General features: G+C 37.0%; 2 protein-coding genes across 2 annotated transcripts; both read left to right on the top strand.

Annotated features, from left to right (window-relative positions):
- The first annotated feature begins 11,618 nt into the window (after positions 1 to 11,618).
- Positions 11,619 to 14,006, top strand: LOC117635938 (dynamin-related protein 4C-like). The gene has a single exon (XM_034370331.1). It carries the CDS (start codon positions 11,750 to 11,752, stop codon positions 13,790 to 13,792), a length of 2,043 nt encoding a protein of 680 aa, XP_034226222.1. The 5' UTR covers positions 11,619 to 11,749; the 3' UTR covers positions 13,793 to 14,006.
- A 1,468-nt stretch (positions 14,007 to 15,474) lies between these two features.
- Positions 15,475 to 17,849, top strand: LOC117633536 (cation/calcium exchanger 2). Its single transcript, XM_034367176.1, has one exon. It carries the CDS (start codon positions 15,728 to 15,730, stop codon positions 17,468 to 17,470), a length of 1,743 nt encoding a protein of 580 aa, XP_034223067.1. The 5' UTR covers positions 15,475 to 15,727; the 3' UTR covers positions 17,471 to 17,849.
- Positions 17,850 to 19,408: the final 1,559 nt, after the last annotated feature.

The following is a 19,408-nucleotide window of genomic DNA, read 5'->3' as shown; positions in this document are numbered from 1 at the left end:
ACAGCTTTCCAAACTTTTGGGGTACTACTACCTGTGGTCTATTAAAATTAAAGATGGAAGTTTGTTTGTCCTTTGTTGTGCTTTGTTGTTTCTGATTTTATTTTTGAGGGCTTTTGTTTCCGTTTTGTTATAGGTGTCGATTGTTGTGGTTCTGGTAATTATTCAGTATTTTCAATGAATTTGAAGTGTTGATTTCTTCCTGCTGTTAAGTCAGACTTGTTGCCTCTCATATTTTCTGCTTTCATTACCATCTACTTAAAGCAGTCCTCTAATCCTATCATTGTAGCTAAATAAACTTCTTATTGTGTCTTCGGCTTTCTGTGTTTTCTTCCATGTTAGTTAACAGCAGTTATGAAGAAATCTAATTCGGAATATTATTTTTGTTTTCGATTTGTTACTGTTTGATGATCCAGACTTATTCAGTAATCTATTCATGCTAAGTTACATGAAGTTTTCTGTCAAAACCAAAAAAAGGTCATGTCACAAAATAGATTGAAGTAGAGGCAATTTCTCCAAATAAACTGGATTTTCTAGTGTTTCCTAAATTTATACACTTGGGATTTGGATGGAATGAAACAAAACAAAACAAACAGCATTCCCTTGTAACATTTATTTCTGGAGCTTCTCTTCTGCTGCTGCTTATTTTTATTTTTATTTTTAAGAGTTTGCTCAAGAAAATATGAGGAACAAACATGAAAAATAAGAACATTCAGCCTCTACAAGGTGTTGGCAAGCCGACCCTGCAGTCTTTCGCCCTTTTTCATCTGTTATTGCCAAAGTTATATGAAGGAAATGAAAATTGTTTAATTCTGGTAATCTAACCTTATTGTTAGAGAAAATGGAAACCAACTTGATCGGGATGCCGTCTATTTGCAATTAAAAGCTTCTATTTTGTTTTGCATTTGTTCTGGCGAACCAAGACTCTTCCTCATTTTTCATGTTCTTTATATCTTCCTGTTTTGATGCATTTTTATGTTTGAAGTCATAACTTGGTCAAGTTTTGTTCGATTGCTGCACAAATATTCATCTAGAGATGTTCACTGGCTGTGTTTTACGTAGGTTCTTTAATATGCAATGTGGTTCGTGGAAATAAAAAAATAATGTATGACTGGACGATGCCACCCGATTGATCCACGACACTTTTTTTTTTTTCTTCTCTATTTTCATTTTGATGGTCTATTTAAGTGAATTTTTGGCCATATTTATCAGTATTCAAAAAAAATTAACAACTCATTAATTAGATATCATGTCAAACTTAACTTATAATGTGATTATGGGTTAAATGTGTATGACATTTAGAGCATCTCCAATGCAAAGATTTAAATTGAGGAAGTAAATTGCACTTTTACATCTCCGGTGGAATCTTGATTGAAATATTCCAAGATGTCAAACCATTTTGCTCCAGTAGGAAAATGTAAAATCTTGGGATGCTAAATATGCATTTTTGTCCTGGAATTTACATTCTCTCATTGGAGAGGTGAAATGTCAAAAAGTGTATTTGATTTTTTTTATTAGAATTTTTTAACAACTTAATTAAATAAAGGGAATGAAGAATGCTGTGGATATCCAAAGTATATATGAACAAAAATGTAGATATATTAGGAGAAAATCAACAAAAATATGAATCTATTATGATTCTGGTGGTATTATTGGTGACTGGGATTAAATTTGGAGTGTAATTTAGACCTTTGAAATTTATTTTTTTACTGTTGGATTTGATTAATTTATGTTTAATTTGAATTTAAAACTAATTATTAATTCGACCATTAGATTGAAGTAAAAATTAAAAATTTGGGAGTTGTTGATTGTATAGTTGTTAGAGCACTTCCATCCCAAAGGGCAATGGTAAGGAAAGGTATGTTACTATTCACGTGAATAGTGGCAGCCCTTGCATAGTTTGTTTACACCCCTATGGGTAAGGGCAAAGGTAATTACTATTCACTTTATTATTATTTTTTTTTTTGAGAAAGAGAAATTCATTCATAAAACCACAGACGTACAAAGAGCGACATGACACAGTGGCCTTGTTAAAACTTTCCTAGGACAACCTCATGGGACAAATCTCAGAGGAGGAAAGAGTACCATACATGTCATGGACTAATAGGAGAGTCCAATTCTGGTTACTTTGGACCATTACAATAAAAGAACAAGTTAAAAATAAAATCTGACACAAAGATCTCCGACGAGAACCTCAACTAGAGACCAACACAATAGACCTACATGAGAGGACCGTAGAAACCCCAAATAGTAAACCCACAGGAGAAGACTGTAGAACATCTCAATTGTCAAAAGAAGAATTCTATGAGCAAAATCATAGTCCTTTGATACCTATACAAACTGTAAGCCATACCATAGCAGAAACCAGGAGAGAACATGGAAGACAAACACATAAACAACAGTAAAAAGACCCATGAGAAGCACTTCACTTCAACTTAGAACCTAACAAAGAAAACCTCATATGACCAAGCATAGTTCTTCGATCGGCGCAGAGTAAAGAAAAGCACCACATCCCAACAACTACCACCAGCGTCGCTGCTACCGCCACCATTAAAACAGAGACAGAACATCAGCCACCAGGTATCACAACTCTACCAAGGAGAGACACAATTCAGCGTCACTACTGTCGCCGTCGTCGAGACAAAGAAAACACCAGTCACCTGGAATACTTCAAAAACTACCAAACAAAACAAACAGACAAACAGACCTAGATCCAAACAGATCTAGACTATCTGGGGAGGGGAAGGGGAGGGGAAGAGGGGAAAAGAGGAAAGGAAAATATGGGAGAAAAGAAAGGGAGACGAGGAGAGGAAGGGGAAGATGGGCGGAGGGGAGGAGGGGCAGTGGCCCCCCTCCCTTAGCTTCCTCGCGGTTGGTTGTTAGTAAGGAGAAAGGGCTACTATTCACTTTAATTTATTTTCTTTTTTTTTTTTATACCTAAACAATTAATTTTGATAAGATTTTCGATTACCAAGTGTCACTATTTATTATAAAATTCTCATCTAAATTTCAGATAAGATTTTCGGATAAGATTTTAGGTAGGTTGCCACGTGTCCATATTTATTATAACATTCAAATCTAAAATTTCAAATAAGATTTTCGGATAAGGTTCTCGGTGCCACATATCAATATTTATTATAAAATTCTAATCTCAGATTTCATATAAGATTTTCACTCTCTAAAATTGCGCCACTTGTATCTCTATCTTCTAAATCCCTCTATAAAACTACATCCTCTACTCAGACCTCTCACACCATATCTTCTCTATCCTTACATTTTCATATTTTACAAAATACATTCTACTCTCAATGTCTAACCTAAGGAAGGTGTTGGATAGGCAACAACAAGAAGATGAAGAAATCAGGCTGAAACACGTTAAAGAAGATCATGAGTTGGATGAAGAGGAGAATGAAGTTGTTTTAGCGGTGGGTATGCTCAATCAATCAAGGCAACACCACCATGGTCGTGTCCCAAACATGGATAGACACAGACACTCTCAGGGTAAGAATCTATTAGAAGATTACTTTATCCCAAATTCGTTGTATTCTTTGTCTGATTTTTGAGGGAGATATAGAATGCAACCCCATTTGTTAAAAAAAAAAAAAAAATCATGCATGATTTTTGCAATTACGACACATACTTAGTTTAGAAGTATAATGTTATTGGGGTTTTGGGTCTTCTTTTGGAGCAAAAATTTACAACTGCTTTACGAATGCTTGCGTATAGGACATCTACAGACTAGGTGGATGAGATTACTAGGATGGGGAAATCAACTATCCCATAATGCTTGGTCAGATTCTATGATGCAATAAAAACTCTCTACATGAGGGATTACCTCCACAAACCTACACCTAGGGACCTCCAAAGGTTTCTAAAAAAAGCCGAGGCTCGAGGTTTCCCAGGCATGATTGGAAGTATCGACTGCAAGCATTGACAGTGGAAGAATTGCCTAATTGCTTGGCAAGAGATTATGGGAATAGGAAGGGCCAAAAAAAGTATAATTATGGAGAATGTTGCATCATTCGATACCTGGGTTTGGCATGCCTTTTTTGGAGTTGCTGGATCTCAAAACGTGCTTGGTCAATCCCTTGTATTCAATGATGTCTTGAGAGGTCATTCCCCCCAGATTATGTATCAAATCAACAATGCTGTATACTTCGGTGGCTATTACCTAGCAGATAGAATTTATCCGAAGTGGACGACATTTGTTAAAACAATTCTGAATCCCCAATTGGAGAATGAAAAAAGCTTTGCTGCCTTTCAAGAGGGTTATAAGAAAGATGTGGAAAAGTGTTTAGGTATCCTGCAAGCTCGTTGGTCAATTTTTAGGGGTGTTGCTCGTATGTTTGATGAAGAGGTGCTTTGGAGCATTATGATGACTTGCATCATCCTCCATAACATGATTGTGGAGGATGAGTATGATTATGATACTCCATAAATGTTCGAACCCGATCCCATGAACATGGCATTGACAAGAATTTATGAATGGCCCGTGGGAGGAAATGGACAACCACTGAAGCACAAATCGTTGATTAGGGATGGTCGATAGAACAACCGTATGATTAACTGTTATTTGGAAATGCAATCTTCTTATGTTCATGAGAGATGTCAAGTTGACTTGATCGAGCACTTATGGGCCATGAAAGGCAATCACAGTGGATAAAGTCAAGTTTAATGCTTTGTTTGGAATTATGGTTTGTTTGAAATCATGCTTTATTTTTGTGTGGTTTGTAATGAATTAAGGTTTGTTTTTATGTATGAAATGTTTTTAATAAATAGCTATATTATTTAATGTTTTCTTTATTCAATAAAAGAAAAACAATACGATAAATTAATACATATGACTACTCTTTCAATACAACCTAATGGTTTTTTATCATTTAACCAATCAGTGCTGCTAGGTCCATCGTCATGGAAAAGCTTTCTTCTCATAACATCCATTCGTTTTAGCTTCCAATAAGACTTTGTTTTAGGAGACATATGGCTTGTATCCATGCCATGATTTTCATCTTTCTATCCTCCATGTCTCGTTGTTGTGCCTGTTGCCTTTCCTTTATATATACTTCATATCGTGTCTTGTCAGCTTCTTCTCTTTTCAAGTCTCTCTTAATTTTCAGTGCATAGTTCTTAGCAATTTGCTCCAAATTTTTTGCACATTCAGTGTTCGAAATGCTCCCTCTCTTGGCCTTTGCCGCCTTACTCCCAATAGGCCTCAGTTCACATTGGATTGGTGAGTTGTCAAACCTCGATTCGAAAAAAGGGATTATCTCCTAATTAAGGCATGAATCATACCATAGTTATAGAAACAAACTCCTATAACTATGATATGACAGAAATAAAGCCAATAATATTACGAACTTATGTGATAAATACAAAGTCAGAGTCGCAGTAGTTCAGAGTTAGTTACACACACTAGAGTAATATTCCAACAATTTATTCTTTAATAATTTTACAAACAGTAACTCACAACACTGATTTAGTACTCTGGTGGAACTTCTCCTTCCTCGGGATTTGCATTGGAACATGCATCATCTATTAGGGTGTGAGCATTTTAATGCCTAGTAGAGTACTGCAACATCCCCCCTCAAAGCGAGCTATCAGCGCTAATCAAAGTGACATGCATTAAACAATTACAAGATAAATGTGTTATGCATATGCAATGATGTCATGAACTCAGTCCCTTCTAAACCCACTAATTCATACTTTAGGTGTCACGCCCCAGACCCAGAGGTCGGCGAAAACCCCAAGAAACCCCTACCTCGATTCCAAAGCATTTCTCCAAGTTAAGAAAATACAAGCTAAGTCCTATATCTCTTCCAAGAATTTCATCATCATCATCATCATCTCTCTCTCTCTCTCTCTCTCTCTCTCTCTCTCTCTCTCTCTCTCTCTCTCTCTGTGTAATTTCTCATGTTTTGAAACTATAAGGTTATGCTCCTATTTATAGTGGTTATAAGGACAGGATAAACTTCAATATTAAAAGGATAAGAACATCCAAGTTTATCAAAAACATAATATTATCCAAGTTTATCCAAAAGATAAATATATTCTTTTATCTATTTAAAATACGGGACTTCACATTAGGGCATCAAGCCTGCATGTCCCATACCATGCATTTTACCACTGTGGCTCCGAATACCCTAAAATATAATTTAGTGCCCATCCGTTCCTTACCCCATGTTTATATTGTTTACGAATTTCTCAACTTTCACTTTTCATTAGAGGCTCTGCTCCCACCACCTCAATATATTTAAGCCCTACTACCGTCACCTAAATATATTTCACATTTTTTACTCAGATATATCTAAAGTCTTCTCCCACCCCTTAGATATACTTTAAACTACACACAAACCCAACCCAACTGTATTTATGATTCATATGTAATGCAACTCAAATGTTCATTAATCTTTGTGGAATGATAATAATATTTCAAATTAAATCACATGGATAGTAATATTCATCCAACATCACATAATATTAAATAAACATTCATAAAACAAAACAATAGTATTCACCTAACAATATCCACCAAGCAAAACAACAATATAATCATATTTAGTACTATATATAAACACCAAGATTAAAAGTGATATAGTCTCATCATTGGGGAAAAAGTTAGAGACCATACCTTGTGTCCAAGAAGCTAAAATGACGAAATTACCCTTCGGAGGTTGCCAGGTTCTCTCCCGTTTCCAGATTTGAAAAATAAATAACATAAATGATGTTAGAAATTTTTATTTTATAAAAACATTTTTTCTCTTAACATAGAGAGTGCACTCCACTCTCCAAGCTAAAACCCTAGAAACGACCCGAAACCTATACCATCAGACTCGGATCGATAAATTGAGTCGGATGGACTAAAAATATGGCATCGGAGGCTGCCGGAACAACCGCCACTAGCCGGAGCCTCGAGTGGGCTTGTTTTGGTTACTGATCATCGTCTTCCCAAAAACTGCAACTTCCCTTGTTTTTCAGATTAAATCCCAAATTTAGTGAGACATTTTTACCAACCAAACGTCAACGAAAATGGGCAAACTTATAGTGGTTTTGAAGCTTAATACCTCTAGTTTCTAACCCAACAAAAATATTGAAAACGGAGCTTAAATGAAAGAGAAGTTGGACTCCTGGTTGGTTTTCTGTAGAAAACATATTTTTTTTTCCAAACTTTGTACATGTGTTTGACGTATCAAAACTCCACCAAATTCGACGAAACCAATTTTTTTTTGTTCCTTGCCATGTCTAGTTTAAAACCCAACAAATGACTTCCTCAAACACTCAAAGTATTGGGAGAGAAAGAGAGCCAAATTGAGGCCCGCGGGTTGAAAATTTCCAAAAAATGACATTTTCCATGTTTGGTTCTAAGTTGTTCTCAACCATTCTATCACCCTCAGGTTGTTCCTAAGCTAAAACTATTCTAAACTTCATACCTATCATTCAAACTTGTCAAAAACTCAAAATGGAACCAAAATCAACAACACCCACACTTGAAATATTGCTCTATCCACCCAACCCGAAAATAGAAGTTCAAACTCTTTCAATTCAATTTCCCTAACACTCGTGACTCAAATTACTCTTTAAGTGACTAAATCACACAACCACAAAGTTAAAACCAAAATTTTCGAAATTGACTCACCTTAGAGATTTTTTCTTCTCTTCCTCACCCAAATTCCATCTCCTTCATCCCACAATCTTATCTTAGTTTATGCAATTAATATCATTTGCCTAGACAAGGTGATTCATCTCCAATAGGTGAACAACTCATCCCATTTGAGATCAAGATCAGATTTTTGAAGAGAATATATAAGGGAAGGGGGGAAGAATGAAGGGAAGAACAAGTTTGGCTCACAGGTTGGCCTTTTTTAAAATAAAATTTTTTTTAATTAAATTAAAATTTCAAACTCATAATTAGGGTTAAATAAATATATTTTATTATTATCATTTTTTTTTTTCGAGATGTTACATGAGTCTTGATTCATTGGGGAGTCCAATGGTCAATCGGTTGTAGGTGAATCTTGGAGGGTGTCTCATTTAACACAATCGTTGGATCAATGAAAATAATTTTGAATCTCGAACAATTCTTCACAACGTCCCAACATTGGTGATTGATGAAACTTTTTTTGCCTTGGCGAATGACACCGAACCACATTTGTGCTTGAATAATCTATTAAAAAAAACTTGGAAATGCAAGAAGATGTAAAAAAAATTGGAAATGCAAGAAAATATAAAAAGATGTGACATTAAATTAAATAAAACAGCATTTAGAAATATTTTACCTCGTTGCCAAGATTTTGACCGCTTCGAATGTTCTCCGTCACTTTTTCAACGCATCTCTCTATTTTCCTAACTTTTTGTTGAAAATTTTCCACCTACTAGCGAATGCCATTTCTGTATGAGCCAAACTTGATCTTTCACAAAATTCTCCATAAATTTTTCTCCACATATGAGAGGACTTCATCTCGGGCAATAACCAACTTTGACCCAACACTCATACAACAAAATATGTTCCACGGTTGTCCACCTGCATTCGATGGAATAGACCATTTGGATTTTTACACAAATGGAATTTAGGTAGAAAATTTTGTTTGGAAAGTGAAAAATATTGGAAGGAGATGAGTTTCTATGAAGATTAATTGTGGAAAATGAATAACATTGGTAGGTATTTATAGAAAAAAATTCCATAATTTTTTCAATTTTTTTAGCCAAAAAATGGATAGCCATTGGATTTGATAGGATTTTTGGATCGAAGGCTCCAGGAGAAACCACGTGACTTGTAGTTGTTGGTTTCTGGCAACTATGGGTCAGAGCTGACGTCAGGTTGGCGTCTGACGTCAGCGCAAGAAATCCAAAATTTGTTTATCGTTGGTGAGTGCATTCCACACCCCAATCGTAAAAATAATTTGAAATTCTTGTGCTAACACCAGCCCAAAGGCAAGGAGACATGCCAAATCTCCCTATGGGCTTGCCCAGGCTGGTGGGTCCACGCCTTTTCCGGGCTAGACCCTGCGAGCTGGAGTCTCCTTCAGGGCCGAGGGCCCCCTTCTGCTTGGGCTGGCCCCTGGCGATGGAAGTGCTCTAATGGTCCACTTTTGGGCAGTAAATCCCTCAGCCTAGCCAGAGGGATGCAACCACATACATAAGTATAGGGATTTGGTTGAAGTGCTGGAACCAGTGTGAGGCCCGCAAATTGGAAAAGTTGAGCCCACTTTTTACTCCGTTTTGCTCTAACTGGGGCCCGCAACCTATATGGACCTCTTTCTTTTTTTTTTTTCTTTTTTTTTCTTTTTTTTTTTCCTTGTTTCATGGTGTTTGCTTGCAGTTTTTTTTATTTATTAGAATCTCATCTAAATTTTAATTTTTTTTATAACAAAATGTTCATTAAAAAAACTAGCATAGCATAAATATCTATTAACACAAAATAAGTTTACAATAAAAAAATTTAACACTTAAATTACAACATACAAGTTGTAGAACTCTAAATATAGAGCCTCCATTCAGAGACGGATCCACCATGGGGTCAATGGGGTCAGACGACCCCACGGCAGATCTGGAGTTTAGTGGTAGGGACTGGTTTTTGCCCTTGGCAGCCATGGAAGTGACCCCATGGAGAAGAAGAAGAAGCTTCGGTGGTGGCAGCTGGAGCAAGAAGAAAGAGAGAGAGGGAAGAGAGATGGAGCAGACGGAGGAGAGAGAAGAAAGAAACGAAGAAGAGAGGAAGAAGGAAAAAGAATAAAAAAAAGAGAGGGGAAAAAGGAAGAAGGAAAAAGAATAAAGAAAGAGGGAGACGGGAGGAGGGAGGAGGGAGAGCGAGAAAGAGGAAAAAATAATAAAAAAGAGAGGGAGTGATTAAAAAGAGAGAGGGGAAATATAATAAATATCTTTTTCTTTTTTTTTTCTTTGTTACCTTTCAATTCCTTCCAAATATTTCAACAATATTATAAATAATTCCATAATTTTCTCTATTTCAAATGTCGTATAATAACAAAAAGTTCTAAATATGATGAAGAAAATATACTGAAAAAAGATTGCTTATATAAAATAAAAATATAACAACAAGGGCTTATAATTTATCCCAAAAAAAAAAAAAAAAGCCACTTTTGTGGGTTATCTCTAGTTCTCAGTTCATACAATCTATTGTTCAAGCCTAAAAATCTACAAAAACCAACCAAAATCCACAAAACTCACCAAATTTTCTTAATACATTTGTACTTAAGGTAAATTTAGCCAGCCCGATTTGCAATTCCTGGGTCCGTCTCTGTCCGCCATCAATATCTTATCCCTTGACATCGCCGCCAAGGGTGCTAGCTGCCGTTCATCAACAGCCATCTCCGTCACCGCCACTATTTTTGTGACCCCATGAGTGGCAATTTAGATTATAGCTTTTAATAAAAAAAAAAAAAAAAAATCAGTGATGGTGCAAGCTTGAAGAAGATGTGAGCGAGTATTGATAAACTCGTGAGTGGGTGGAGCTTTAGGTCCTTGCGCTAGCCACTTTAATTTTCCACTTTTTTCATATGCATTTGTGTCAGTGAGACTTACAAATGGAGATGTAAAAAATAATGTATATCTATGAAATTTTTACGCTTCCTAGTGCTATGTAAATTTATATCCTCAATATTCCAGATGATTGGAGCTCTAAATTTGTTTTTGAGATGTAAAATGTCTATTTTAAGGCATTTTACATCTCCCTTGAAGATGCTCTTACTTATCGCATTGCTGACAACCTCTCTATAGTACAAATAGTACCATGCGTTTTACTAGACTTACTCAGCCCACTGCTTAGGTGTAACTTTAATTTTATAGGACTACTAGAAAACTTTTCAAATTCATGCTTGACTAAAGTCCTCCAAATTTAAGCCATACCTAGTCCTAGACATTCCCCCTTTCCAGGACACCCACATCACCAACACCAACTTTTTCCCTTAACAATTCTAATTTTCTTTTAAAAAGCACTCTAGTTCATCTGCTTCTACTTTAAGGAATCTACTTCTACATGAAGGAATCAATATCCTGCTGCAGGCCCTGAAGAAGTGAGGCAAACAGTGTGAGTTTTAAATAAGAAATGCACTAATTCATGTGCTTGCTTTTGTCTGTTGGAAGGAAACCACATACAATTTGATTGGAAAATTTTCATTAGATGGGGACCAAAAAAACAAATGTTCAATTAACATATATCATTTATCAAATTTTAGTTAAATAAATGGACAGTCATCCATTCAAAAGCCAATATAATTTTTCTGCTGGGCTAAGGGGCATGCGCTTTGTCTTTCAACATTTAGCAAACCCAAAGTTGTGTTGGAGAGGAGAGAAGTTTCCTTTTTCATTGAAAGAGAAAGCTATAGCTACTCAGAAGAGGGTGGTGGAGAGGAGAGAAGTTTTAGAGAGAATGAGGAAACCACAACTTTGGTTTATCAAAGTAAAGCTGTTTACTTTTTTTTGCTTTATCAAAGTAAAATTTTCATGTCGTGTATGTGCATAAACTGATAAGTGCATGAAATGAAATGGGTAAACCACAACTTTGGGTTTTCCAAATGCTGAAAGACTGCAAGGGGAAGTCGCTTAGCCCAGAAGAATAACACAGTGGTCTGGTTGAACATTTATAAATAGCTAGCTAGTTTCATGACAAACATATCCATCTTTATTTATATACACTTGTCTCATTTCTCTTCTCATCAACAACCTCCACTATCTCCCTATCTCTCTATATATATATCTCTCTCTCTCTCTCTGAATTATTTTCTTGCTACATTCAGATATGGGAGGTGGAAAGCAAGCTAATCCGTCCATGACAACATCAAATGCTGCAGTTTTGAATGGTGAAGGGTCATTCGCGCTGGTTGAGGTGGAAAAAGATGCAGTGCCTATCAACTGCGCCCCTATTGTGTCATCCTACAATGAAAAAATACGTCCCCTACTTGACGCGGTGGACAAACTCCGTAACTTGATGATAATGGATGAAGGCATTCAGCTCCCAACAATTGTGGTGGTTGGGGACCAGTCATCTGGAAAGTCTAGTGTCCTTGAATCTTTGGCCGGCATCAGCCTTCCTCGGGGTCAAGGCATCTGCACAAGGGTACCTCTTATAATGAGGCTGCAGCACCACTCTAGTCCTCAGCCAGAGCTTTCCTTGGAGTACAACGGCAGAACTGATCGTACCGATGAAGACAACGTGACTGATGATATTGTTAAAGCCACTAATTCTATTGCAGGGGGAGGTAAGGGAATTTCTAACGCCCCATTGACTCTGTTGGTGAAAAAGGAGGGTGTTCCTGATTTGACTATGGTGGATTTGCCTGGTATTACTAGAGTGCCTATTCATGGGCAGCCTGAAAATATTTATGATCAAATCAAAGACATGATCATGGAATATATAAAGCCAGAAGAGAGTATCATTCTGAATGTGTTGTCTGCCAGTGTCGATTTTGCCACCTGTGAATCGATTAGGATGTCGCAGAGTGTGGATAAGACTGGTGGAAGGACACTGGCTGTGGTTACAAAAGTTGATAAGGCACCTGAGGGACTGCTCGAGAAGGTCACGGGAGATGATGTCAACATCGGACTTGGTTATGTCTGTGTGAGGAACCGCATTGGAGATGAAACATATGAGGAGGCACGGGCCATTGCTCATGAACTATTTCAGAGTCATCCTCTTCTGTCGAAGATCGACAAATCTATTGTCGGTATTCCAGTTTTGGCGCAAAAGTTGGTGCAAATTCAAGCTAACAGCATAGCAAGAAACTTGCCGGAAATTGTGAAGAAGATTAATGACAAGCTGAATTACTGCCTTTCTGAACTGAATAAAATGCCAAAGAATCTTTCCTCTGTTGCTGAGGCCATGACAGCTTTCATGCAGATCATTGGTTTGGCCAAAGAATCTCTTAGGAAGATTCTTCTGAGAGGAGAATTTGAAGAGTACTCTGAAGACAGACACATGCATTGCACTGCTAGATTGGTTGAAATGCTAAATCAGTACTCAGATGCACTTCACAATTGTGTTCAAAGCGACCCGAAGAATAACTTCTTGATAGAAGAGATCAAGGCATTGGAGGAAGTGAAAGGTATAGCACTTCCGAATTTTCTTCCTCGCAATGCTTTTCTTACTATCTTGCAGGGAAAAGTGAACGGAATTTCGAGCATACCAATTGGGTTTGTGGAGCAGTTTTGGACTTACATCGAGGAAGTGGTTATTTCTGTGTTGATGAGGCATTCGGATAATTATTATCAGCTTCAACTATGTGCGAGGCGAGCTGGACACAATCTGATGGCCAAGATGAAAGAAAGGTCGATTAAGTGGATGACGGAAATTGTGGATATGGAGAAGCTTACGGATTATACATGTGATCCTGAGTATGTTGCTGAATGGAACAGGCTCATGGCTCACCAGAAGACCTTCATAGATGGTGTCTTAGATAACGAGAAACGCCCTTCTACTATAACTATAGAAGGTATTGGGGAGGTGGAAGTTGAAGTTCTGAGGCAGTACCCTCTTATGTTACCTCAAGCTTTTGATCTGAAAATGAGGATGGCTGCTTATTGGAAGGTTGTTATGAGGAGGTTTGTAGATCTTATGGCGTTGCATTTGCAGCTGTCTATTTCCAACCTGGTGAACAAGGAGATGGAAGCTGAGATTGTGAATGAGCTGATGGGACCTTACGGTGGCGGGATTGAGAGGATGCTGGAGGAGTCACCGGCTGTAGCGGTGAAGCGTGCAAACCTGAATAAGAGCATCAGAAAGCTGAGGGATTCAAAGGAGGTTGTGGCTAAGATTATTGACAGCATCGTTACCTATGGTCATTGACCAGATTGCCAAGCCCGGAGGGTGCTGCTATATATGATCTAGTAAAATTAAAGAATGAAGTTTGTTTAAGTATTATCCTATGTAGGTGGTTGTTTGTTTCTGCATTTGAGTTGTTTTTTTTTTTTTTTTGTCTGTTGTGTTATTTTGTTTTGAGGGTTTTGATTGTGATGCTTCTGGTCCTTATTTAGTTTAATAAACTTGTTTGCAAATCTCTCTATTCTGTCTTAAGTAAGGTTATTAACTAATTCCTAAATACCAACGTAATGACTTGTTAGATGGTTGTTAAGAGTCCATGACAGCTTTCATGTAAGACTTGTGATGAATACGGGGCATTTTCCTAAGAGCAAGTCCACCGCAAGGCCTTTTGCCAGGGCAGGAGAGGGCTTAGGCCCACGAACGGCTCTAGTGCGCAAGGGCAAGCCTAGGCAAGGTGTGAGACCCACCAATCCAGGCAAGCCCACAAGCAAGTCTAGCCCATGCTGTTGCTTGGACAAAGTGAAGCAATGCTGACGTTATAATGATGTCAGCAACCAATTTAAATAACAAAAAATTTGAAAAAAATACTAAAAAATTTAGAAATTTTTTTATATTATAAATACCTAGCTATATTTTTTACTTTCCACACCAAAATTCTATGCAAATTCATCTCCTCATATCTCATGTGAATCCCATAAGAGTGGAAGTTTTGTAAAGGCGGCAATAAAATGCAAAAGAAAGGCAATGTATATACAGTTCTCAACTAGAATACCAGCATTGACATATGGTTCCTCTCCTCAGTGTGGTTGATTCGGTTGCCAACCCCTAATTTTATTACAAAAGGTATTAGTAATATTAGTAGTTGAACCACTTACTATATATAAAATTTATTTTGTCAAATTTCTAATATGGAATTTTACATTATTCAACACTCAAAGGGATGAACCAGGGAGAATGTGATCAAGGTCGGCATAGAAGGTAGGCCCATAAGGTGGCTACTTAGGACCCTCGAATCATGAGGCCACCAAATTTTGTCACCCCTATTTTATTTATACGTTTAATTAGTCTAATGTATAAACATAATCATTCAAACCAATTATTTTTTTGGGTACAACAAGTATTCTCAAATAATATAGGAGGGATTCGTAGTCATATAATAAATTACCCAACAATTAGAAAAATCCCAAGAATTTTCAAGCCACAATCCAAGCTCATTGCTTCCCTTCCATCATTTAATAAAAATTAAATAAAAATAATAATAGTAATAATTACACCCGCAAAAGTATTGTATGTGTTATGTTTTGGAGTTCAGTTTTCTTTGTTTTCGTTAATTTGAGAATTTTATTGGATAGCATGAATCTTGATCCCATTTTGGAGGTTCGACTTGAGCTACAGGAATCTGAGGGCCGACCTGAATATGATATTTATATATATCAAAAAGAAAGAAAAACGTGAAGTTAACAAAACAAGGATTGATGTTGAAAGCCGACGCGTTGTGGGTTCTCTTTATCTTTGCTTTCACAGGTGCTATGCTGACCGTGAAAGATGACGTCCCATCCAATTTCCACGTGTAGTTTTAGCTTGAATTGAAGCTTGTCGACTGTCCTCCTGATACCCATGGCACAATCATATGACACGTGTCCCAGCCATGTCAGCATGTATGATCTAGACCTTTCATGGGGAAAGTGAAATATTCCCACAATGTGGAAACAAGAGGAGAATCTGCAATTGGCTTGACTCTCACCAAAAGCTCCATTCCGTTGCTTAATCAGTCTGCACAAAAGGAAACCTTTCAAGGCACCAAATTCCAAACCCTTCATCCTTCAATGTTTGTCTGCCTAATTGCCATAAACCCAATTCCTTGCCCATGATCTACTCCAAGTTACTCTTGTGCACAAGCATAGACTAGGTAGGTTCAATTGAACTTCTGTATTTTTGGCCTCAGGTTGAATCTCTGTAATGGGTACCTTAATTTTCATGCCCAAGTATAGGAATTACATCATTTTCTTGAATATCTCACTTCTCTTAGTGGCATGTGCTCTCTTGATTATACATTTTCAGCCTTCAGAATATCTGGTTCTAAGCAGTGTTGAAATTTTCAGAGACAGCAATACGCTAGATTGCGAGGGTTTTCTTAGTTTAGATGACTATGAAGCCAAGTGCCTCTACCTTAAATCCGAAAACCCATGTGTCTCTCAAGGCTATATTGACTATCTTTTCATTTTCTATTGCAATTTTGGAAGTTTTCCTCTTTTGGGTTATTTTCTTATGTTTTTGTGGCTCCTGGTTTTGTTCTATTTGTTGGGGAATACAGCTTCTGAATACTTTTGTTCTTCGCTGGAAAATCTATCAAGGCTACTAAAATTGTCCCCTACAATTGCTGGGGTCACTCTGCTCTCTCTTGGCAATGGAGCCCCTGATGTTTTTTCCAGTCTTGTTTCGTTTATGGGCGGTGGGACAGGCGAAATTGGTCTTAGTACAATTTTGGGGGGAGCTTCCTTTGTATCATGTGTTGTGGTTGGAATCATAAGCATTTCAATGCGCCAGAGGCGTATTCGAGTTAAGAAATGTGACTTTGTGAGAGATATTTGCTTCTACCTTTTGGTCATTCTGTTCTTGGTTCTGATCTTGATTCAGAGTGAAATAGATGTGTGGGCTGCAATGGCTTTTGCTTCAATGTATATTGTTTATGTGATTGTGGTTTACATCTCACATACTCATTGGAAGAATGCTGCTGGGGAAATCAGTGAATCGAACTGTACTTCCACCAATGTCACTGACTTGAGTGTACCAATTCTTAGCAACATGGAAAAGGAAGAGCTTAGTGCTGCAGAGGAAGGAGCTGTAGAAGGCAGTTCTGAAGTACTAGAAGTCAAGAAATGCTGCTCTAATCTTAGATCATCGGCTTCTTGTCGTATGGTTTTCTTCGTACTCGAGATGCCTCTTTATCTGCCAAGGAGATTGACTATTCCTGTTGTTTGTGAAGAGAGATGGTCTAAGCCGTATGCAGTTGCTTCAGTGACACTAGCACCAGTGCTATTGTCAATTCTTTGGAACCATCAATTTGACCGTGTTAGCTTCATGACAAGCTTGGTGATCTATATTACTGGATTGATTTTTGGAGTCACTTTTGGTCTTGTTGCATTTGTGACAACAGAGAAATCAATCCCACCAAAGAATTGCTTATTTCCTTGGCTTGTTGCAGGGTTTCTAATGAGTGTTACTTGGAGTTATTTTACAGCTCAGGAATTGGTGGGTTTGTTAGTTTCAGTAGGGTACTTATTAGGTGTAAGTCCTTCTATCTTAGGGCTAACAGTCCTTGCTTGGGGTAACTCATTTGGAGATTTGATTACCAATTTGACAATGGCTTTGAATGGTGGACCTGAAGGAACTCAAATTGCATTTGCAGCCTGTTATGCTGGTCCCATCTTCAACATTCTGTTTGGATTGGGCTTATCCCTTGTTGGCTCTGCTTGGTCTACATATCCATCACCCCTTGTGCTCCGCAGAGATCCATACCTGTTGGAGACAGTGTGTTTCTTAGCAGGAGGCTTGCTTTGGGCACTTGTGGTTCTACCAAGGAGAAATATGAGGCTTGATGGGGTTTTGGGAGGGGGGCTTTTAGTTGTATACATCAGCTCTATGTCTTTGAGGTTGATTCAAACACTTGGGTCTCTCAAGCTTCAAAAAGAGATAAACTAATCCTAGTAACTGTGGTTTGATATGACTGAATTGTAGATTTGTAAATTAGTTATAATGTAAATAGTTACTTACAAGCTTTGTTTAGTGCAGTTGACAAACTAAGTTGCAGGCTGCTTGTGTTTTTAGCTTCAATTGAGGTGTCTGGTGTAGTTGATAAGCCCCTAATTTCTTGTTTTGTTTGAGTCTATAATTTCTCCTAAATATCGAAATTATGTAGCTTTCGGGAACGCCATGCCTTTGCACCAAGGTATGATTTTCCAAAGAGATTTGGTAATTGCAGGTTTGAGTTGTAAGTCTATCTGAAGACAGAGAATAGCTTGCTCTTACACAATATATATATAACCTCCTTTGTGTATTGGTAAAGAGGTGGTTGAGCCAAGTCGCTATTGTTATTTTGTGTATTCAAGGAATTGATAAATAACTCCTGCTTTGTTTTTCTCAAACATATTATGTAATAACCTTTTGCAAGCTCGACAGTTTATTTTAATAGTTTTTGCTTCAATAGAATACAATAGCTTATTTGTATTTCAAGCTTGGTTTCTTAGGCCTTCTAACACTAATAATTAAGAGCATCTACCTACACTGAAGCAAGGTTTAAATTCCCACTTCACCACCTATCGTTGGGTTTTGTTCCATTAAGGACCACTTAAGTGCTAACCGGTTAGTAATTAATATGCCGTTGACCACTCATTTGAGCTCACTCTACAATGTCATCTAATGATTTGAATCGTTCAATTTGTACCCATCATGTGTTGTTTTTAGTTTTTTATTTTTTGGAACTGTGCATAACCATGTATGCAATCACAAACGAAATATTAAATGAATGGAAGGTATTTCCTACATATATATTTTTCTCTTAAGATTTACAGAAATTGGGAGCATTACATAATATGAACTAATTATTGATTGCAAATATAAGGAGGCAAGTTTGGGAGCATCAACTTGAAATTTTCCCAAAGTGGTCCTAAACACTTGCACGGTTGCACCCTTTGGCATGATACTATTACTATATACAGTACTCTTCTGGGCCACAAGCCAATCAATATGCACAGGAGCCCTCTATTATACAATTGTATTTTGGTTCATTTCTTGCCATCATAATTTACAGGAAGACAAAGGCTTAATAGATTAAAAGAAACAAGAATGGGAAAAAGATAACAGTCCAAAACAAGATTGAGGTTTGGACAAAGTAAAGAAGGGGACACCTAATAATAAATTGGATAAATTATTATTGGCTAAAAGACAACATGGACATGATGTGTAGTGTACAAATCAGGGGTACAGGGGTCCATGTTTGAATGTCATTTACTTCCTATCTTTTTAAGGCTACGCCAAACTTTGACAGAGAAATATGAGTAATTGATAGAGATGTCTCACAGACCGTGTCGGCTCGAGTACGGCAGGTTAAAGAAAGGTCTGACGAGGCACATTAAAGTAAGGTCGGACATGATATTGTTTGTATTTTTAGGTAAGTTGGGATGAGGTGATTAGGTCCAATGAGTCCAGTCTTGATGACTCATTTAAGGCTCATTTATTAAATTATATTTATTTTAGAGAAAAATAATCATAATATTATTACATTTATATCTTAAATTCAAGTTTATTTATTTTCTCTAATAATATGTATTAAAATTTAATATTTTCTTTGTATATAAAATAATGATTTTGTTTTTCAAGTTTCAATTTTTAAATATACAAATAATAATCTAGTCATTTTCTATTTAAATGTACTTTAAATAAAGTTATTGACCTCTTTTTTCAATAAATAATAAACCTTGTTTGTATAAACATCATTGTAAAAAGATTTAAATGAAGTTGTAAAAAAAAATTATAAAAACAAAATGCAATACATAAGTCAAATTGAGTGTGGCCCCATCTCGGCCTATTTAGTGGCCCGACACGAGCACAGCCCAAGCCCATATGAGCTAGGACTGTAAA

This window comes from Prunus dulcis, chromosome 7, assembly GCF_902201215.1.
Source record: "Prunus dulcis chromosome 7, ALMONDv2, whole genome shotgun sequence".
Taxonomy (NCBI): domain Eukaryota; kingdom Viridiplantae; phylum Streptophyta; class Magnoliopsida; order Rosales; family Rosaceae; genus Prunus; species Prunus dulcis.
Note: the sequence above shows the minus strand (reverse complement) of the source record. Positions and strands in the feature narration are given on the sequence as shown.